The sequence below is a fragment of the Hetaerina americana genome, unplaced genomic scaffold (assembly GCF_022747635.1).
Source record: "Hetaerina americana unplaced genomic scaffold, ioHetAmer1.1.p SCAF_1, whole genome shotgun sequence".
Classification (NCBI taxonomy): domain Eukaryota; kingdom Metazoa; phylum Arthropoda; class Insecta; order Odonata; family Calopterygidae; genus Hetaerina; species Hetaerina americana.
This window is the reverse complement of record NW_027286069.1, coordinates 48184544-48208287: the sequence shown is the minus strand read 5'-3', so window position 1 is coordinate 48208287 and position 23744 is coordinate 48184544. Positions and strand designations below refer to the sequence as shown.

Below are 23744 nucleotides of genomic sequence, written 5' to 3'. Positions count from 1 at the left end.
GATGGTCACCCGCTGTCTGAAGTAATGTTATTGGAGCCTTCTAAAGTTCTCATTGTTGGCTATAGGAATTAACCTGACTTCAATTCCATTCCTTGGTAGGGAATGAAATGGCCTGGAATATATAAGAATTGAATAGTCTGGGAAATAAAAGAAAATGGTATGGATTTGTTTTCTGAATATCTAGGATTCTATATGCAAGTGTACAAATTTGCCAGCCCCCATCAAAAATGAAACCTTCCTTAAAAGGGTGGAAGAGAGGCTATAAAGTCAAAGCTAAGCATAGCATGAGATGCTCTCTTCATGTAGTGCACAAGGTTGGATATTGCTATGTGGCATCAAAACCATGAATAAATTGTTAGTTGAATTTTTATTATTTTTCAGAAAAACAAGGAACTTTTTATTAAATATTTGAATTCTTTCTGGAATTAAAAACTATAGCAGGCATATGATATGCAATGGAATAGATGATAAACATTTTCTACAAAAAAATATTTTTAAGTACAGTAACAATAAGGTGTGATGCAAAAATTGAGCCTTAATTTGACTGAGTAACAGTTTGGTGTTCCCTTGGAACTTGAATTAGATGGCATTACTATATTTTAGCAAACTCTCTCTGCAAGCGAAAATGCAGCCAAAGAAATTGATTTGGTGCTTTTTTTCGGTTGCAATCCTGCTTTGATTTTGGCAGTAAATTACTAAAATAGGAAAAAGACTGTGTTAGGGACTAAAAACTGTCTTAAAATCCCAATTAAAGAGAAATCTAATTTTAGCATAGAGTGGGAAAGAATGAAAACTGCGGGATGTGATCCTCTCAGTTTTAACACTCTGGTGCATCATGATATTGAACAAAATAGTGACATCCAGAAATGGCAATTTTATTCATACCAATTGGAAATTAGACAATTACCAAGTGACTTGGTTTCCCTCGTCTTTATCCACAAATGGAGATTCCCTCATTCTCCAGAAACACCTTTCACTTCCCATATGTTTGCTATACACACAAACTTATTTCAGGCCTTTCTTCTATCTTTCGCCTAACAGGCCACTGATTTTTGCTCACCATTTTCGTTTCACTCCTGGTAATATGCAAATAAAGAAATTCAATGCCAAAGCTGAGTTGAATATCTTTAAATTCCCACTTGCATAAAATTCTATTTGTAGCATCTTTTTCGAACATCAGTCACAAATAACATTCACCGCACTGATTTGCATGTAGTTTTAATAGTGGTATGAACACTTCATAGAAAAATGGCCACACTAAGGTCATGTTGAATCTTTCTTCTTAGGCTAGGTTTCCCCATTATCCCTGGTTCTAATGCATTATGGTGAAACTGTTATCTCAAGCTGTCTCTCTGTGGTAGAGTGAAGATTTGTTTACATCATGGAAATATTGTTAACTTTCGGGTAAAGGTTCTACTTTTTCTTGGTGCAATGCTTGGTACTAACATTGGCTGGGCTGGGATACATTCTGCTCTCCATAATTTTTTTTAATGGTATTCTTTCTGAGCCCTTGTCACAGCAAAGGCTTGGGCTACATTACCTTAGTATTAATAAAGAAATAATTTGAGCATGCATGAGAATAAAACCCAAGGTGTTATGTAAAGTGTATTTTCTGTGGTATCATCCATCTCAAAGAGTACCTAGATTGATAAGTGGGTAACCACCTAATCATTCATGTGAGCCATTTAGTAATTGGGTTGGTTTATTAATTCACTTCAATCAAGCTCACTATAGTGCATATTGTTCAAATTGATTACTGTTGAGCATGCCAGGAAAGCATGATAGAGGACTTCTGCTTACCCTCAATGAAGAATTTTTTCCCAGCTTTTATGGTAAAGTTTCCCATCCATTAATGGCTGTACCTTTTACCTTATAGTATTATTGTGTAAATATAGTTTAAATCTTATTTCTTGGTTGTTGTTAAAATTGATTCGGCACACAACATACAGTTGTTCTCATACCAGCCTAAGTTGGTGATATTTTTTTTGAAATTCTTCCTGGCCACTTCTCTGTTAACCTTATTCCTCAATGGGACAAGTTGCTAATTGCTAAGAAATGTTGGTGTGACAAATCGTAGTTGCTTTTGGCAAAGGGACACTAACATTAAAGGTCGACTCAGGCTGGTTATATATGGTATATACATATTACCTTTGCAGATTTTTGAGGCTATCCACTTAATTACTTGTAATATTAAATATTATTTGAAACCTCTTGGATGCTTGATGTTTATTGCCACTCCATCGCTTTGTCCTATCAGCATGTGCTTTTTGGTCCCTTAGTTTTATGTTCAGTTATGGTGCTGGTAAGAAATTCATTTAGATGCTGAGTGAAAAATAGTGACCTATGTACATTCTAAATCATTTTCTGAATGAATTCATTTTATATTGCACTGAATTGAAATTTCATTTAAATAATGACTATTTTATATGTCATCAGTTAAATGATGATGGATTGAAGTAAAATTCACATTAAAGTTGGATGTTAGCATTGTTTTCTCATAACTAATAAGGAAAATAAAGAATTCTGTAGTGAATCAGCTTCTCTTTTCTAACTTCATTGGCAATATATCAGATAATATTTGTATTGTCATTACTTGAAATGTTATATTGGTGGTTCACAGTTTGATTAAAAATTTGGCATGGAAATGCAGTAACAATACATTATTTACATAAAATGGGAGCAGCTACTTAGATGATTTTCTCCCCTTTTATGCCTTCCATTGTATTGAATTTTCATTCATGGTGCATTTTTTCTTTCTTTCTCTCTTTAGAAACTTGATAGCCTGAGTAAGTTATATGAAATGGATGAGCGAGAAGAGAGGCGGGTTTGGCTTGACAAGCTACTGCAGTTTATGGACGAAAGGGGAAGTCCTATCTCAGCCTGTCCAACCATTTCCAAAAATCCCCTAGACCTCTTCAGGCTGTACCTCTATGTGAAGGAGAGGGGTGGATTCATGGAGGTATGCAAGGTCGAGTATTGGATTTTGGTCTCGGACCGCTTAGGTCCATCTTGTGTCTCATCTGTTCATCTGTATGTGCTGTGGATGGCTTGCTCATTCGTCTGTCGTCATTTGTGCATCCCTCTAGCAGTGTTGCTCAGCTTCTGTGCTGTGCTCATTTTACATTTGTGTGCCTTGTGGATATTTTGGATTTCACTCATCGCATCTTCTCGGTATTGTTCTCAGGGCATTATTTCTAGAAATAATTTTTTACTCGTGTAAGTTATTATTAAGTGTTTAGGCACTGTCATTAACTGTGTCCTGATATACATTCGTTGTATTTTCTCATTAAAGATATTAATGAATGGACCTTGTTGAGATTTATGCATGATTAATTGAAGTTTAATCAATAAAAGCTTTGCTCAGTCTTATTTTATGATCAGTTTGTGTAAGTGAATGGTTGTTTTGTGGCTTCAAGTGTGGCAGGTTTTCTGGAATGCTAGATAATATTTGTGGCTCATTAAATTCGGCACTTGATGTGTGCTTAGCAATATATTCAGCAGCATTTCCAATACTTAGTATTCACTTAAACAGTTGCTATATTTAATACTTAATTTGAATCTGCAAGAAGCAGGTTGCATTTCAAATTTTTAATGATATTGTTTTCTTGTATTTTTGTTTATTGTAAATAGAGTAAAATGTTTTTGTTCTCCTCTTTTACTTGTTCAGGATAACTAAGCCATTTGGTTTCTCAACTGAATTCAAGTTAAAATTTTCAGAAAAACTAATATTTATTCTTGAAAAATGATGGTAAATTTTGTCTGATGGAAAATATCTTTTTTTTTAGTGAATTGATTTCTGATTAAAAATTCTCTATTCTAAACTTGCATAAAGTATCATAATGTCAATTTTTTTGTTCTCCTTGCGACCGCTATAGCAGTATGGTCACAGCAATTTCGGTAAACTGGAATGTATCTTTACATGAAAAACTTAAAATTTGGAACTCTGGTTGATATGGTAATGTGTCTTGTTACAAAAAATAATTTAATTAATTTCAATGAGATTTAGCAGATTGGTACATCAAGATTATAGTTTGGTGGTGGTCATCGTGTGATATGTGCATGATAGTTGAATCAGGAGAACTGGAAGAAATTCTGAAAAGAAGAATAATCATATCCCTCTGTTCAAGGGTATCTAGGCATAGTGCCTGTGTACATCAATGGCATCGTTTCATGAATTTCAATTAGTTTCTTCCAGAAATTAGCTCATATGTAATCGGTGTGAAGAAAGAATTTCTTTGGTTAAATGAGAAAATTTCATTGCTGCTGAAATAGATGTTGTGGATATTCCTCATAAATTAGCTTGAAGTTAGTAGTAACTAAAATTTGTATGTCCAATTGAACCCCTTATGCCTAAGAATTCTGTTGTTGACCAGCAATCAAAAATTAGATGTGTTTTATTAATGAAGAAAAATCATCGGAATGGATGACATTCATTCATCAATTTGTCCCAAAGAATAATAAAGGTTCTGCTTTCGTACTGACATTCATGATCCCAATAATACTTAAATGAAGTTTTGAATTTTGAAGAAATAGAGTTATTTCTGCATTGGAATTGACAGAAAGTAACAGCCCTGAACGTATGGATCAAATTAGATAATAAGCATCAAAATATGCTAATTGAGATTATTATGGTGGATAAATGTGATCTTGTAATGAAGACATTTTGTGCATATGTTTCTGAAATGATATTTATCAAGAATGTATGATAAATATTTCTGCACCAATAGCACATCTTAGGCATGAAGAATTTCTTTATTGGCTGCGAATTAGCTATGGTTGATGACTTCTAGGTGCCAAAAGGGAAAAAGAAACAATGCGTTAATTTTCATGATTCAGCAAGAAGTAACTAATCTGAGAGTATCTAATTAAAACACAGTTGATGGAGAAGAGTTGTGTTTTGAGATAGAATACATAGAAACTCTAGGTTGATTGGAAAGTCGGAACTAAGAGGATGCAAAAATGTGTGTGGAACTTCAGCCTTAATTCAATTTGCATGATGTTAGAGTAACTTGCTAGTTGATTTGAAATGAACACCTTGAGTTAGGTGTTATAGTTGAAATTTTTTCAGTTGGGTGATTTTGGGTGGTTGAATGATTTATTTCTGTGATGGGTAGCATCCTTTGAACAATTATCCAACAAGAGAAAGATCCAAGAAACTGCAAAGCTGAATGTCAGAAGAAACTAATTTTGTGAGGGTTACAGTTCATAAAAATCAATATTATTTATTATTGTTCATAATTATTATCACTCTGTAGGTAGATTATTTTTAAACAAAATCTTTTGGTCACACCACAATTGTTTTTGTTTAGACTTCTGTTTTAACTACATTTCAGGGCCCAATCATACTTAATCAGAACTGCTTGTGCCTTCTCCTAAATATTTGAAAGCATTGTTATCGTTGCTCAAGTAATTGCCAGGATGATCAAAATATTATTGTATATTAACCCTCTACATTCGTAACATTTTTAAATTAAATCACTGAATATATTTGACTTTCCATTAATTCTCTGTTGTCGTAAAATGATTCCTTAATCCTTGTCAGTGGGTGTAGTTTACATAGAAGATAAATAATTGCCTCTATGTTAATTTGTTGTTTGGCAGTGTTGCCAATTTCATAGTATTTTAAAAATGTACTGTGTTATCATGCCCATCCAGCCATGAGATTTCTGAAAAAAATTGAAGAAATTTAAATATGACTAAACACTGCATTAAATAATTCATTTATCTTTTGCCCTTGAAAGATCAAGTACTGAACACTGTTTTCTAGTGATGAATATTTCCTTTTGAGAGATATTAAATATTCCATCAGAATAAGTAAAATCATTTAATTTTGTGCTCTTATTGGCAAGGGTGATTCCATGTTTTCACACTCACGAAAGGTAAATAGTGTGCATTGTAATCAATGTATTGACTTGTTTCGAGGGTATCATCAATGCACACAATGTACCTTGCACGTCTTGTATTTCATTAATTGTATTCAGGGTTCAAATGTTTATTATTAATGATAAATTTACCTTGGAGGAAATCAAGTTGTTTTGGGATTTAATGTGAGTATAGTATGTGCATCTTGTGTTCCTTTTTATTGTTACTGTTCTGAGATTGTGAATGCATATGCTGAGCTTATATGTATTTGGTGTGTAAATTTAAGCTGCTCCGTACTGAGTGATACCTTTTTAACCGGCCTCTTTGTTTCTCCTTGATATTTTTTGGGACACCTGCAGGTGACAAAAAACAAAACATGGAAGGATATTGCTGGCCAACTTGGAATCGGAGCATCATCAAGTGCAGCCTACACTTTGAGGAAGCATTACACAAAAAATCTCTTGGCATATGAGTGCCATTTTGATAGAGGTGGTATTGATCCTCAACCAATTATCAACCAGGTGGAGGCTACTTCCAAGAAAAAAGGCTCTAAATCTGCCTCAGTTCCATCTCCAGGTGAGCATTTCATCTCCTGCCATCTCTCTCGATGGAAGGGAAATAGTTGCCATAATATGTTGAGATGGAAAAATATTCAGATTTGTGAGGGTTTTAGATTCACTTCATTAGTACACTAGGTGAATCGTTTTATATTAAATTACGGGGGTCAGTTGCATAAATGTGAAATTGGTAATTTGGTTCAAGCTTCAACAATTTCCAAAGGGCGTTTCACATCTCTAATTTGTCTTTTCACATTTGAAAGGGAAGTTTTATATCATGGATGAGTTGACTCACAGTATATTTCAACAAAATATATATATACATATATATATACATATATACATATATATATATATATATATATATATATATATATATATATATATATATATATATATATATATATATATATATTTATCACTGATTTTAGAAACACTGTATTTACTCATTAAACTTGAGCATAAGGTATTAAAGAAATCATTTATGCACTCTTGGTCAATTAGAAGCCGTAACTGGGTGGCTACAGTTGGGAGTTTAACACACTATTGTCCACTAGGCTGCTAGTACTATTCCTGCAAAAGTCATTAGAATTTTAACAAGAAAAAGTTATGTAAGAAAATCATAACATAGGAAGTTAGACATCTGTAGTTGTTTTATTTGAATACGTTTTCAAGACATGACCAACCAACGAATTGCTTTATTCAGAGCATCAGGCATATGTATGCTAGCAATTAGAAAAATTTTAAAGTCGACGCAGAATGAAGTAAAGTATTCAGCTGCCTAATTTGTTGTAATTTTCACCATTATAAAACTAAGGCTCGCTCAATTTTCATGTATCCAGTCAGGAAAAGTATTTCATTATTTCAAATTCAAGCTATTAATTTCTCATGGCTTGAATTGAAATTCATTTGGTTGGCATTAAATTTTTTGAGCAAATGAAGTTTTGATCATTAAATCAACTGATAACCTTCTGCTATTTCAAATCATCATGATGAACCAGATGTGGAGGCATACTTGAATGGTGCAATTCCAAACAGTGAAAATCATCATTGTGAAACTTTGTTGGTGGTTTAAATTTTGATGGGTCAATCTGCTTTCTCAGGATCATCCAACTCTCAGGATTCCTTTCCTACGCCTGGCTCGAGTGGGGCATCAATGGATGGGTATGGTGGTCCAGGTGGGGGTGGTGGTTCGTATGGCTACCAGCCGCCTGGTCAAGGAGATTATGGATCCCCTCCAGGAGTTGTAGGAATAGCTCCCGGGCAGCAGCCTCCTCCCATGGGCTCAAGGGGCGGTCCTGTTGGATCACAACAAGGTGGTCAGCCTGGTCAAATAACGGGAGCAGGAGCACCACCATCTCCTCACCCAGGTAAGTCCACTGTCGATTTTTAAGAAAAAAGATTTCCCATCAATTTTCAGAGAGCTTGTAAAGTTATCTGATTTCATCTAGCTTACATGTTTTTATAGGGGCACTCTTTAAGATAAATACAGTACAACTGCATCAGATTCACAATTGAATATGCCCAGTGAACTCAAGTGAGTTGTCATTAAATATGAACACTGCAAAGGCAGTGTTATTACTTTGTTTGTCAAAAAGGGTAATGACAGTGTAGTTACCATTTTTATAAATCTCATAATCTATAGAAATTCCATGTCCACCAACGCTGCATGTACAAAAGTGTTTTGCATTTATTGTTTTTTTTATTTCTTCATGGTGGTAGGCATGATCTAGAGGGAAATGCCTATTTTGAATAGTGAAGTGGAAGGGAATTTGAAGGAAAAGTGCAAAGGCATTTTCTTTCAAGATCATGTAATATGCTGACATAAAGTTCATCCCTCAGCTGCTAGTGCTAATATGAACTCAGGGGCATGAAATAGAGGCATTATAGGTTCCCTGAGTTTTAAAATTTCAGTGGACATGTTAAGGGTAGGGAGTGGACATGTTAAGGTCTTGGGATTTTGTTTATTGTGAAAATTCATGAACTAGGTGTCAATAAAAATAATTATATGTTGCTGCAAAAAGGCTGTGATCGTTAATTATCATTTTCCAGGAAAGATGCATCTCTTGGCATGCATGCATATTTTGTATGCTCCAAAATTCTGCCCCTTTTTTCTAATACTTATGCATATCTTAAAATATATTTATATTTAAGGAAAAGATATAAATGCATAGGCATAACTACTAAGCATATAGCATTGAATTTTTATAGATTTGCCGGCCCCTCTGAAAAACTGAAGTTCCTAGTTTATTTTTGGCCTTAAGACAACATTATTGGTGTCAAGTAATTATTTTGGGTGCACTACCAAAGGTATCAAGACTTCATGAGACATTATCAAGAATTCAGCTCAAGAATTGCTTAAACTTTACTGCTGAAGTGTAGTGAACAATAAGGTGACGTATTTATTCATGAGACACTCCATTCATATCTGCAGAACAGAATATGTCTCACATTTAGGGCTTAACTTGAGAAATGGAATGTATATATTTCAAGGTTTCATAATCTTAATATTGACACACGCTTCTAAAACTATTGCTAAGTGTATTCTGGAATTAGTATTTAATCTTGAAAAAGTGTTAGTTTGGTTTCTATTGAAGTATATACGCTTAAAATTAAGTAGCTTATAGTATTAACTTTTTTCTTTGACATTTTGACTATTTAAAAATCAGTTTACAGCCTTTATGTTTGCCATTCAGTCCAACTAATTATTCTCCTAGCTCTTATAAGTAATACCCATAGGCATGACTACTAGTTAACACTTTTTAGGAGGAAGAAGAAAAGTGAGCTATTGGCTTTGAATGTGAACTAAGGTTATTCCAATAGCCAATAATAAGAAACTTTGAAGACTCTGATAACAGTATTTTGATCAGCCAAAGTAACTTTATTCGAGCCTTCACTTGACATTGAACAGTTATTCGGAACTGAAGTCTTCTTGCTGTCAAGCCCTTAACTCTCCCTGTTGATGGTCACCAACTGAAATAACATTATTGAAACCTTTCCTTAAGTTTCTTGTAATGGGATATAGGAATTAACCGAACTTCTCACTGTTAAGGAGAAAGCATTTACAAAATTTGTAAGAAATATTAGGGAAATTCTTTCACCTCTGAAAATCTTAAGATTGTATAAACTTCTCATGCTCCATCCTGTTTTAGTGTCTTATATGAGATTTTTCTTTAATTATGTAAAACTTAAAAGCGATAATTTTAATTGTTTGTTTATAGGCAAGTCAGAGTTTGGTGTTGCTAGGTTTTCAATTTTTTGCATTCATAATATATATTATACATATAATATTATATTAATTTTTGTATATATACATATATATGTATACATATATATATATATATATATATATATATACATATATACATATACATATATACATATATATATATATATATATATATATATATATACACACATATATATATATACATATATATATATATATACATACATATATATATATATACATACATATATATATACATATACACATATACATATACACATATACACATATACATATATACATATACACATATACATATATAAATATACACATATACATATATATATATATATACATATATATATACATACACACACACACACACACATATATATATATATATATATATATATATATATATATATATATATATATATTAATATATATACTATATACATATATATACATATGTATATATATATATATACACATATGTATATATATATATGTATATATATATGTGTGTGTATGTATATATATATATATATATGTATGTATATGTATATATATATGTATATATATATATATGTATATATATATATATATGTATATATATATATATATATATGTATATATGTGTATATATATATATATATATATGTATATATGTGTATATATATATATATGTATATATATATGTATATATATATATATATATATATATATATATATATATATATATATATATATATCTGAAAATTTTGCGACCTAACAAAGATACAAGACATTTTTGGAGTCAGAAACTTTTCAGACCACCCATTATATATATTATATTATACAAGAATTAAAATAAATTGTTCTGGAACCTTACCTTAAGGAATACTACTTAGGCCTTAACTATCTGTTCTTATGTATTTCCCAACATCTCCCTTCTATCCAACTAATTATTTTTGGAAATCTCTTCATGTTGACAGAGAGTCAAGCATTTTAGTAAATATGGACCCAGTTATTATTAATGTAGCATTTTTTCAAACCTTGATTAATCATTTGCCAACAGCCTTTAAATTCCCCTTCTTTATCTGACTCATATGTATGTAGTGAATCTTCATTCTACGTGTCCTAAACTTCAAATTCCCTGACCTCAAAGTAATGAATACTTCATTTTTTAAATAATAACCGTAGTTGAAGCTTGGTCTGTATAATTCAACCATTATAAGTAAGAATCTCTGGGTTTCCCCCAACCCTTACCAAAATACAGTAAGATCTGGTATTTCAAGCAGCACTTGACAAATTAAAAGCAGCTTTTGGTGATATTTATGAAAAATATCTTGAAAAAAAAATGGCAACAGCACTTGGTATGAAATGGGATGAGTTATTGACACTGGTATTTTGATGGGTGGTCACAAATAGCACTCATAACTGAAATCTGAATTGAGAAAATGACCATTTCCTGACTAATTGTACCTATACTGAAAGTTTACAACAGTATGCCCTCATTAAAATGCAGTTGTACTGTGTTTTAAAATTTCTGAAGTCAACCTCATTAGTTAGGAAGAGAGGGTACCAAAAAATACCTGCTAAATAAATCACCAAATTTCTAGAAAGCAGCTCAAACATAAGTGTCTTTGTTGAACATGAAAACACATGGTTTTGTTATGTAATTGGGGCATTTAAATGTGATTACTTGACTAGTGGATTTTAAATAAACTCGCATATGCTTTGTTCAATGGCTGATGGTCAATTTGTGTGTATTGAAACTGGAGTCAAATAATAAATCTATTTTCCAGTGTCACTTGTGCATTATCTATGCAAACAGTTTCATTACCTGGCCAAAATCACCATCTACACCATTTAAGGGCTTATAATTGTGCTTTATTTTGATTACAAACTTCATTACTCCATGAATTTATTCTTGTTGAAATTGTGCATTTAATTCATGGCAATTTCTTCACCATTAAAAGTTTTAGAATGCTCTCTTTGAATGAAAAAAGGCATTGCTTGAATAATACTATAATTCCTCTGTGGAATATGTTTACTACAGTTTTTACTGAACAGAACAAGGAACAATCACTTAGGAATTAAATTCAATTTTTAAGTAGCACACAAATATCTTTAAATGTTGCAATATCTTAAGCATAAACCTGTTATATATTGGTATTTAAGTCTTTTTCCTTTCATTCCCCTCAGTCATATTCTTTTCTCCAAACATCAGTTTAAATAGTTTCAGTTACATTTATGATATGTCTTCCAATTTATTCTATTGGAAGATGTATATTATAACTTATATTGGTTATTTATGCAGAAATTGAGTTCCATCTATTGTAGAGTTTTAATTAGTACCGTATTTTCCCATCGATAAAGCGCATCTTATGTATAACGTGCACCTAGAACTTTGTAGTTACCATGAATTTGTATAGATACGGCACACTCATATTTAAATGTATATGCTCGTCAATATTATATATGCACGTAAAAAGTACATAAATTTTGTGTAAAAATTCATCTATATCCATGTATTAATAGATGGTAACAACCAATGAATACATGAAATTAAAATGCCTGTGGCCATCTACTGATTAAAATTAATTTCAAACAACAGAAGGATCAAAAAACAAACAATATTTACAAGCCAATGGAATATGCTGCCTTATTGCTTTTTTGCTATAATTCGTGAGTGGAAAAGAGACATAAGTTTGTTTGCCCTTTTATTAGCTATATGAATTAATTTTCAGCGAATCAAATATAAAATAAAATAAGAGAATCAATGAAATAGAATTTTCTTGTTTTTTCTGCTTTACTAGTATCGGCTTTCAGCTGTTCTAGACACCCTCCAAGTTCTATGAAAGTGCCGCCTACATGGTGATTGTTTCACACCTGAATTGAGTTAAGCTTTTGTAATTTAGAATTTTCTCCAGAAAATTACCCTTGGAGAAGAAAATCATGTACAGCAATGTTTAAGCTAAAAGTCATCAATTTCGTCAAAGTAAAAGGAAATCGTGAGGCTGCCAGGATTTATCTATTAATAAATCTTTTAAATCAAAATTACGTTCTAGTTAGGAAAAGTGGATGGTGTCTGGTGTGAAAGACTAGACAGAATCGGAAAGGATTAAAGGAGTGTTTAATGAAGAAATAAGCCAATGGATCGTGGAAAGTTGGCAGGGTGTCAGAGTGACTTGTGTTAAAAATGGATTTCAAAAAGCTCTAGGCAATATTTCAACACCAGTGCTAGAAGAAGAAGAAGAGTTAGCATCAGAGAGCGAACTCGGTGATGTGCTTGAAGAGATAACAAATGCATTTAATTCATTTAATTGTGATTCAGGTGACGAATTTTTTGGATTCGAGTGATCTACCTATCCTATCATATATTTATACGTACGTGTATATAATACGACGTACTCTCCATTTACGTGAAGTACTATATATTAGAATAAAGAAGTACTAAGTATTAGAATAAATTAAGTATAGAAATTATATGTTTCTTCTTTTTTTTCATGGATTTATGAGATGAAATAACTGTAAAAGTAGCAGATTTGTATAAAATAGAATGCAATTAGAAAGGTATGCTTCCAGACTAATTTATTTTTGCGGGACTCTTCTTTAAATTATTTTATGCATATGAATGTAAATGTTTGGATTTTTTTAAATTTTCATTACGTAATGTGCATCGTTATTTTTTCGATCATCTGAACATTTTTGTATAGATAACACGCAGGTTATCGATGGGAAAATACAGTGATTTTACTGTCAATCCTTCAGGAAAATTGTTGTTATGAGAATTTTATTTGATGAGTAAAAGTACTTAGAATCACAGAATCTGGTAATACACTGGAAAATATGGTTATTGTTCTAGATTGCTTAACTGTTCACCATATCACTGAAATGCAATTTCATGTCATGTGTTCAAAGTCCCTCATACGAGGGTCATCCGGAAAGTAGTACCCGTTCGTGCCGCATGAAGTGCTGATGACGTGAGTAGCCGCTGGACGAGGTCAGATAGCTTCAGTGGCTTGTCTGCCTTCTCTGAGCCAAGTTGCGTGACGCTAGCATTGCCTGTGTTGTTTCTGTGATTGTTTACAATGTTTAAAAAAATTGAGAACGCCGCCAGTTGTGAAGTGAGGGCAGTGATTAAATTCCTCAATGCAAGAAACGTTCGCCCATGTGATATTCATCGCCAATTAAAGGAGGTGTATGGAGACAATGTAATGGACGAGTCGTCTGTTCGGCGGTGGTGTCGCAACTTCAACATGGGGAGGGGGAACACACACGACGATGAGCGTTCGGAGAGACCGTCTGTCATTACAGACCAACTGGTGAGCTCAGTTGACGAATTCGTGAGGAACGATCGGCGCGTCACAATTGATGACATCTGTGAGCATTTTCCCAATGTTTCTCGAACAATTGTTCATGAAATTGTTAAACACCATCTGCATTATGCAAAAATTTGTGCAAGATGGGTCCCTCGCAAGCTTACAGATGAGCACAAAACCAAGCGTATGGCTGCAGCACTGACGTTTTTGGGACGTTATTCTGATGAAGGAGACTCTTTCTTGACTCGCATAATTACTGGTGACGAAACATGGGTTTGTTATGCATCACCTGAGAGTAAACGACAGTCAATGGAGTGGCATCATGCTCATTCACCAAACAAACCAAAAAAATTCAAGACAGTTCTGTCCACCAGGAAACTCATGGCAACCATTTTCTGGGATCGACGAGGTGTATTGCTTATTGATTTTATGGCCCGTGGAGACACTATTAATGCCAATGCGTATTGTGAAACATTAAAGAAATTACGGCGGGCAATACAAAATCGGCGGCGAGGTCTATTGTCTACTGGTGTCATTCTCGTTCATGACAATGCCAGGCCTCATGCAGCTGGGATAACACAAAAACTTTTGCAGCAATTCAAATGGGAAACTTTCAACCATCGACCGTATAGCCCGGACTTGGCCCCTTCAGATTTTCATCTCTTTACAAAGCTTAAAGACTTTTTGGCAGGAAAAAGATTTGACAGCGATGAAGAACTTAAAGGAGTGACCCTGTATCTCAATGAGCTGGCGGCGAAGGACTATGCAGCAGGAATACAGAAACTTGTCACACGTTATGACAAATGCCTTAATTTGCTTGGAGATTATGTTGAGAAGTAGTTTAAAGTATCCTCTTTCAAATAAAATTTTTTATGTTTGTTAATATTTACTTTTGTGTCTTTATTTCACGAACGGGTACTACTTTCCGGATGACCCTCGTAGATAGGGCTCACCATTAATAATGTGACAATCTGTTTTAATGATGATTTTCATTTAGGAAAATATCATGGTTAGTCAATAGAGTTGAGAATTTCAAGAATATTGGTTTGTTTAGTGAAAAATATGAGGTTGTAATCTAGGTTTCAAACTGAACTTCTACTGGAATTTTGGGTCTTTAGTTGCACAAAAACTAAAATAGCTAGGTGCACTGCTTAAGTAAAAATTCTTAATTATGAAAGTGAACACTTAACATACGTAGTTGATCTTGATATTAACTGAGATACCTTATACATTTTTAGCCAATTTTTCTTAACATCGAAGGAAAAATGTCATTACTTTCATATTTTGTGGCATTCTAAAGGTAATTGCGGTGTGAACTGAATGTGAAATTTATCAATTGTGGGCTTTTAGATTTAATCATCTAAGGTTAAAGAGTTACCTCTTTAAGACTTAAAAAACCTTGTGTAATAGATATTCTTCATTGTGTTAGGCTAATTTGGTATATGCAGAGCTGTAGTTTTAAAGCATGCTGCAGCCTCACTAATAATGGACCAGAATATACATTATTTATTTGTATCTTTTTTAATGCTGATATGCAAGTGTTAAATTCTTAATGTGTACAAAGTCATAGTTACAATTGAATGGGAAAGAATTAATTTTCAACAAATGAGAATACAGAGAGTAATGAAACATGCAATGAAAATGTAATGTGATGTGGATAATTTCATGATTTATTGTCACACTAAGCAATGGTTCATTAGAAATCCTTTATTCTATTATTAGTTTGATTCATTAAATGGGATATTTCAAAAATTTTGCCAGTCTGTAGTTCAGGCAAAGAAGGCCTATGTTTGTGTGAAAAGAAAGTTATGTGGTTTAGTCACTCTATGGTACCCTTTAGACATTTCTAAAAGGGGTGCAGGGAAAATCAATATTTAAATACTGGTAGTAGTGAGGCAGAATGAAATAGTTAAAGGCTTTTAAAGTACTCATTTTTTTTAAATTTCATCAAATGCATACCATGCAACCTTTTTAAAAACCTTCTCCATATGTCTATAAGTTCCCATTTACATATTCCTTTCAGTACAAAACCAAAATGTTGGGAGTTACTCGGATTCCCTTATATATTACCCAGACTATTCTGTAGGATGTTGCCTGTTTTGCAGGTTAATCTATTGTCATGTGTGGAAGTGCATCTCTGAGGATACATGAATGTGGTGACCATTTACCAAAGTTTTCAGTCCAACTGGTTTGCTTGCCTAATGTAAAGTGGAAGCTGCAAGCAATGAGAAATGGTAGTAATTTGGTGTTCGGGCATTGTGTCCCCTGAGAGCAAAAATCTAGTCTCTATGGCAAAAAGAATAGACTGCAACTATAGTGGTGCATCCACTATCTTTCTTTTTTACTGTCTTCCCCCACTATGGCACAAATTTCAGGAATCATCTGGTTCAAGACAGACTTTGAAGATTCAGTTTGATGTTCTAAATGTTGACAAGGTTCATGCAACGGTTGACAAGGTTCATGCAACGAGCCTTAACAGTTGTTAATAATCTCTCTGGTCGGGCATTCATCATAGCAGTGTTCTTATTTCTTAATTTCTGTCAGATATGATCTTGTAGTCTACGTGCAAAAGTTTTGAATCCATTGTAAATAGTTTTGAAAGGACTGATTATCCTCGAAAAGAAGTTCTTTCCTAAAAAATGTCATGCTAACTCTCTCATCCCATCTACTGAACTATTTTTTATCTAACGAGATTATTTTTGCTTCCTTGTCCGGTCCATTACAATTAATACTGCTACTGAGGAAGAAGTAAAATGTCCACTTTTTAGCTTTTTAATATAATTTCAACCTTTTGTATGGCACAAACGGCCCTGGTGCGCACTTTTTTTCAAATGTGTTTGAGTTTTCGGGCCTCCCTGTGCACGCTTTACGCTTTGTCAGAATATGCGGGTTTCTTTCTATACACTGAAATGCATGCTCAAAGGAATATGTTCATGGCCAATGTAAAGATTTTTTCACTTCTATTCAAATGCTTTTTGTAAACGGTGACTAAAGCTTTTCCATTTTTCAAGTGACTGTCATTGCCCACACTTGTAGGTTAAAGTTTAAGAGTAAGAATATTTTGGCATTACAAAAGTTAAATCAAGGTGCATAGTGTATGTTGATGATGACATGACTTCTTTTGCTGTAATTTCACATTTGGCTGAAGGGTTGGTTAACCATCACATGAAGTTGTGACCTACCGAACACATTCCATGTAATCTCAGTTTTTTCTGTACATAATCTGTTGCTTCAGCTCTTCTTAATGTCCACTTCTTCATGCTCTCCGAAATTGCATATGTTGTCCTCCCTCCTATCTGTTAAACTGCATTTTCCCTTTTAATAACTCAACCTAAACATTCCTCCTTAAAGGTTTACTGTATTTCCCTTACTGACTTCACCATTTGTTAACATTCTATTAACCTCTTTGAGTTTTTTCTTCTTCCTATTCATTTCTGTGTTCACCACTCGTACACCTGAAGACATTTTCTTTCCTTAAAAACCGGATTTCTTTATCTAATCTTAATCAAATGCAGTTTTGATCTATTTAAAAATGTTCTGGCCTTTTCTTTATCATGCATTTATTCTAATTTCCTTGCTACTGTAACAGCTAAATAGGCTTTAGGCTTATTTATCCTGAAGTACTTTACCCTCATTTTTTTGGCCTTTTTTTTTAAGTCCATTAGCAAGGTATTTCTGAGAAAGAAATGTATTCTTACTGACATCATTTTTAATTATATATTTACAAAGTTGGAGTACAGTTGTTGAAATTTGCAACACATACATTTGGAATGCTATATACCAAGTGGAGCATAAACATCAGTGGCTTGTCAATAGTGTGAAAAAAATAAATAGCACCACCCAAAACTCAATAATGGAGGCCGGTGAACAACACACTATCATTAGTGATTACTTGTGTTAACTATGGAGATTTGCAGATGAGATTATATATATATATGTGATTATATATATATGTGAAGTCACATGTTAACGTGGGAGGTACAACAGTAGTATCTTTAGCAGTGTCACAGAATTTAATAAATGGTTATTCATTGGAGATGAAAGTAATGCAAATGTAAAGTATACAAGTACTAATCAAGCAAAAAATGCCTATAAAATCTAGTTTTTGCAGTTCTTTAACATCACAAAGACAGCAATTTCTGTGCATATGACACAGTTTCCAAGGTATTTGATTTTAAAATTTGGCATCATTATTCAGCATCTCAAACAATATGTTATTCATTCTCTTGATGTATTTGTGGATATTGTATGTGTATATCTCTAGTTTTATTCATGCAAAAAAAGAAATCATAACATTTTCAGAAGGATCCAATATTGTATTAATTTGTATTATGTTAATAATTTTATCATAACATTTTTCAATCAAAAAGCAGTTAATTACATTCAGTAACCAAGTTAGTTTATTTAATACGTCGTATCACACAGTTTTTATATTTAGCAAAGTAAGAGAAGCTCTATTGTGCATAATTATTTAATTTTTTTTAACTACAAGCTCACTCAAGATTTACATGTGCTTTTGCTTCTGTTACTTCTACTACTTATGGCAAAATATCTGGTAACCATTGCACCTATCATAATTTTTATGGGCATCTAACCCCATGTTTAATTCAGTCAATTTACAGAACAACTCAATTAAACTTCTTTAAAAGTTTACTAAAGTTAAGGTTGGGAAACATCCAATTGATACTGTGACTTTGCACATGTTGGTTACATGAAATTGTTTGTAGTAGCCCATTTCATGCTTGCTAAGTATGGGAGATATTCTCAAGCTTGTACTTAAAAATGATTTTAACCTTGGTTAAAGTCATTTTGTATAGACTTCAAATGAAATTTCAATATATACAATAGACAAATCTTGATGTTCTTAAATAATTTTGTTGCTCCTTTTAAGAATACAGTTGTTAAATCTTAATTGTATTTCATACTGCCTTATATCGTGTATTGTGTAGAATGCATTAATAGGGTTGTTAAGAGCACTTTAATTTGATGAACATGTTGATTACTTGAAGTTAGTTTCTACCATTATTGCTGCATTTCCCCAATTTCATTTATCTTGCCTCAAGTTCTTTGCTTAGAAAGTTTTATATCTTATTGGCTTGTTCTGCTAGGCCTAGTGAAAAATAGGTAGTCAATGATATCTTTTGGGGAAAATATCCTTTGTGTCTCGCCTCATGTGCCAACATGTTACTGAATTGTATTGGCCTTGGTGCCACTTAAATTGCCAAGCTTTACTAAACAAGGATTGGCTGGAATCAAAAGACACAAATGTTTCCCCAAAAACATTGAGAGCTTTTGAGATGGTGCGCTTGTCTCCCCCCCCTTTTCCTGCTGCCTTCTTGTCTTCGGTTGTCACCCCCTATTCCTTGTGCCCTGCCCTTGTGACAGGTGCTGTGGGAGCAGGGGATAACGTAAGCGTTTCCAACCCCTTCGATGATCACCTCGTACCACCCCCAGCAGGTCGGGGGCCCGTGCCTGCTTCCTCGGCCACTCCCACAACCCCTCCAACCACGCAGCAGTTTGCTGCCATCGCCCACCATCCTCCTCACTCCCATCCTCCACCTACGCCTCACTTTGGGAACTCCGTGCCCATCCGTTCCCCAGGTAAAATTGCCTTAGAAACAATTAGAGGTTGCTGTCTGATTGGTCTTGTTTTGTTTGTTTGTTTCTCTAATTGTGTCCTCGTTAACTCTTTCCTCATTAACTCTTGTGATATTGGCTGTAGCATGCCTTGAGTGTGGTGACTTCTTTCTTTTGGTTTTCATTTTTGCATTGAAATTCTTCCTTTTCTTACAAAGAAAACTTTTAAGTAGTATTCCTATAATGTTAATTCTTCAACCTTCGTGGATGACACATGAAATTGAAACAGCTTAGGTATGCCTGAAAATTATGCCAGTTCATAAAAGGATGTTAGAATATGATGATAGGAAGACGATTTAGATGATGTGTTGGCTAAGTTATGTTGTTCTAAGCTTTTTTAAAAACCAGAATTCTTGCAGAGCCTAGTTAATCTTCCATGTGCTATCTCTAATGTTAAGGATGCCTTGCTGTGAAATGAATTTTATGTGGCTTAACCTACAGCTGAATATGATTAATATCAATCTATTGGAGTAGCTTAATCTGGAGGTTGTTGTGAGCCAGCCACATATTTTTACTTCGACATTTTTTTGTTTCAAAGCTCATGTAATTATTTTGGTAAATTGATAAAAGATGGTGCTGCCCATCACATGGCTTGAAACAAATTATGAATTTTTAATTGATGAAAACTTATTTTAGAGATAGGTTTCTGAGTAAAGGTAGGATTTATCAACTTTTAATAATGTTAGTTTGCCGTAGGCTTCTTAAAATCACAGGCCAAGTGAATAGCTCTAAACTTATGTTTGCTATAGTTTTCCATTGTTATAATTTAAAAAATTTGAAATCTTGCAACATATTGCCAACTGATTTCTGCTTGAAAAAGCCTTTGAAGTCCATTAAATGGATATACTGTCCGGGAAAAATACAGCATACAACATGAGCAGAAGTATGTTAAATGATCTCTTTCTCAATGTTTTGGTAGCTTATCTTCAATGTTATGTGTTGTTTTATATCAGTGGTGGACAGTTGGCTACTTGTTCTCCTTTTTTTATTCCACAATTGGAACAAAGGCTGCACTTGGAATACCCTTGCATAAGATGTTATGTATCCCTCAAATGCATCATATTGTTCATCTTCTTTTGTTCCGTCTACCATGCGCTGGGTATATTCCTTTGCCCGACTCAGCCAAAAATGCATTTCTTCGGCTCTTCAATTGTAATTAAATGCTCAATGCAAATCCTAGCTTTCCAGAAGTCACAATTGACAGAAACATTCCTTTAACAAGCTGGATTATGATTTTTACAAGAAAAGGTCGCACAGTTTTTAATAGAAAATTAGGGACCGAAGGTATGGGGATAATTATTCTCATAAAATGCACAAAAACTTGAAGGTTTTCTTTTAAATAGCAGGTCTATAATTTTTGCTTTAATATGATTTGTTTCCCGATCTCTTGTGGAAATAAATTTATATTATTTTTTCACGTGTGCCAAACAATTCTGAATGAAGTGCAATGCTTAACCCTCATTCTTTGGAACAAATTTTATGTTGTTCCATATGAACGCAACTGGTGCATGCCTATCTTTTCATTATTAAATGGCAATGTATGTACATATAGATGTGCTTTGATAATTATTCCAACAGCAACCACTCTGTTTTCCATGTCATTACATGTATATTTTCCCCTAAGAAATCAAAGCAGACAACAATTTTAGCACAATTAATAAAGTCATGGCTAGTAAAAGATTGTCTTTTTTATGAGCAATTACAAAACAACATTGTAAACTCTTAGTTAAATACATAAAATCTCGTATGGACATAGTCAGATTATTCATTACATACTAATACAAAATTGATTTGAAATATTTGTCTTTGATAATTTAATTTTTATTAAAGGTATGCGAAACAGATTGAATTAATCGTTTTTTCATTTGTTCTGTATGATGTCCAGTATATTGTGTACCATGTATTTATCATAGGCATGTAAATTATCGGAATATAATTTTATTTTGATGCATGTTAATTTGGTAAAAAGTCTTAGTTTTTGTTATGTGTTTTTTTCTATGTTTTCAAATTAAAGTAGCATAAAGTTGGTTGGTAAATTTAATATAATTGAAAATAAATAAACTCCACAACTTGTTGACATGTTGATATTAAATCAGTTTGTTTGTGAATTGCTACTAAAATTATTTTGAAACATGATAATTTTAATAACATATTAAGGTTCAAGTTAAAATAAATATAGCTCATTTCATATGCAAGTTATCATAAATACATTCATTTAACGTTGCTGTTTCTTGTCATAGGTTTACAGCAAGGTTACCAAAGTCAGGGGCCATATTCTCAGTATGCACCCCATCAAGATCAGTATGGCCGTGGTCCTCCACCACCCCACCCAGGGGCAGTGGGGCCAATGGGTCAAGAGTTTGGACAGCAGTACCCTGGACGACCTATGTACCAGCCCTATGGTCCCGAGGCCACAGACAGGTACAAATATTGTCATTAATGCAACGAGACCTTAAGTGCTTTGGGAGGATGGAGCATTTTGGTTACCAAATAGGAATGACCAATTCTTTAAATTTGAATTATGATCAACTTACCAGCTATTGCTGGCTCTTATCTTGAGAAGCATCTGTTTTCGGATAAATATTTTAGGATAGGAAAAACAAGTGATGATGAGTGCTTCAATTTACATCGGGATTCCTCCTCCCTCTCTCAATCCTCTTCCATAGGTGACCATTTCCAAATCATGTAATGCATGTCGTAATTAATTTTTAAAACTCTATATGCTGAAATTTATTATTTCTGGTTCTGAAGCTAAGAATTGTTGGAATCCATTCTTATAGACCTCTTGTCATGGATAACTCTTGAAATAAAATATTTTGTAGTTAAATACTTCATTTATTACAAATTCATATGATAAAGTTGAGATGAGGATTGTATATCTTCGTGTGTAAGGTATAAATTCCTTGCCTTTTAGTTAAATCTAAATTAAATTGTGATTGATTCAAATGATGTTAAACTTATGGTTAATAATTCACATTTCTCAAAAGAAATTGTTTCGGTCACATCTGACTCAAATACCAAGAATATTTGTGGTGCATTATTTTTTATTAAATTCACTATGAATATTTTTTATTTGCTACTACTTGTAATTTTATGCAATTTTTAAACTTTTTATTATTTACTTGTCTTCAAATCATGTTAGAATTGCGTGGTATACTGAAATTAATACATGTATAATTTATGATAAGATGAAATGGCGAACCTTAATGATCCTGTTTATTTCAGGGGTTACAGTCAGCAGTCTGGAGGTGCAGCCCAAGGTTCAGCGGTGGCTGCTCCACCTATGCCAGGGGCAGGCAGTGGGGGGCAGGACCCCTATAACCGCTATATGCCTGGCCCTGGCGGTCAGCCTCAAGGCTATGTTGCTAGAGCCACAGCAGGCTATGCGGCTCCGGTACAGCCACCCCCTCCCACTGCAGGTCCTAACCAACAACCCCCTGCTGCACCAGGAGGCTATCCAGGGCAACAAGATTATTACAGACAGGATCAGGTAAATACATGTTTAAATCAGGGTGGGCTATGGTTATTTAACCTGATTACACAAGTTGTATTGAATGCAAGAACTAAAGAACTAGTGTTACAACTCATAAGTCAATCGATGCCATAAATATAGGATGGCATGTGGTTTGAGATCCGATGCATTAAGATGAATAAAGTGTGCTCCAGTGTTTCTCAAATTACATTTGGGAATTTTTTTGTTGTCAGTTTTCTCTATATGTCAGTAAGAAATCCAGTTTATAAGTGTATTATAATGGTTTTTAATAAGAAGTTTCAGAAAAAACCTGTAAATATTAACTCTATAACCAAGAGCGTTGATCATGTTCTGGGCGCTGTGTGATGCTAGATGAAGAGGTGGCAAGAAATTTGCTTTACTTTTAAATTTGAAAAGGAAAATGTCTGCAGTAAATGAGACTCAATTTCTAATCTTCATGTTTCTTTCACATTTTCAAGATAACTGTCCTTATAATTTCAAATTTCTGTGGCCACTTCACTCATGTCTCTGCTGAGTTTTATCATGAAATTTGTCTTTATTTAGTAAATGTGTAATGCTGGATTATGGCATTTTAATAACTTTTTCTTTTCCATTCAGGTGTATCCCAGTCAACAGCAAGGTCAGCAAGGCCCTCAACAAGGTCAGGGTCCCCAAGGACA

At 33.6% G+C, this 23744-nt stretch overlaps 1 protein-coding gene across 1 annotated transcript in view; it reads left to right on the top strand.

Annotated features, from left to right (window-relative positions):
- The window catches only part of osa (trithorax group protein osa), a 224733-nt gene that overhangs the window by 164635 nt on the left and 36354 nt on the right, over positions 1 to 23744 (top strand). The window contains exons 15-20 of the mRNA XM_071599114.1: positions 2771 to 2959; positions 6222 to 6438; positions 7523 to 7789; positions 21833 to 22013; positions 22818 to 23082; positions 23683 to 23725. Coding sequence (XP_071455215.1) covers positions 2771 to 2959; positions 6222 to 6438; positions 7523 to 7789; positions 21833 to 22013; positions 22818 to 23082; positions 23683 to 23725 — 1162 coding nt within the window. The remainder of the gene's footprint in view (positions 1 to 2770; positions 2960 to 6221; positions 6439 to 7522; positions 7790 to 21832; positions 22014 to 22817; positions 23083 to 23682; positions 23726 to 23744) is intronic.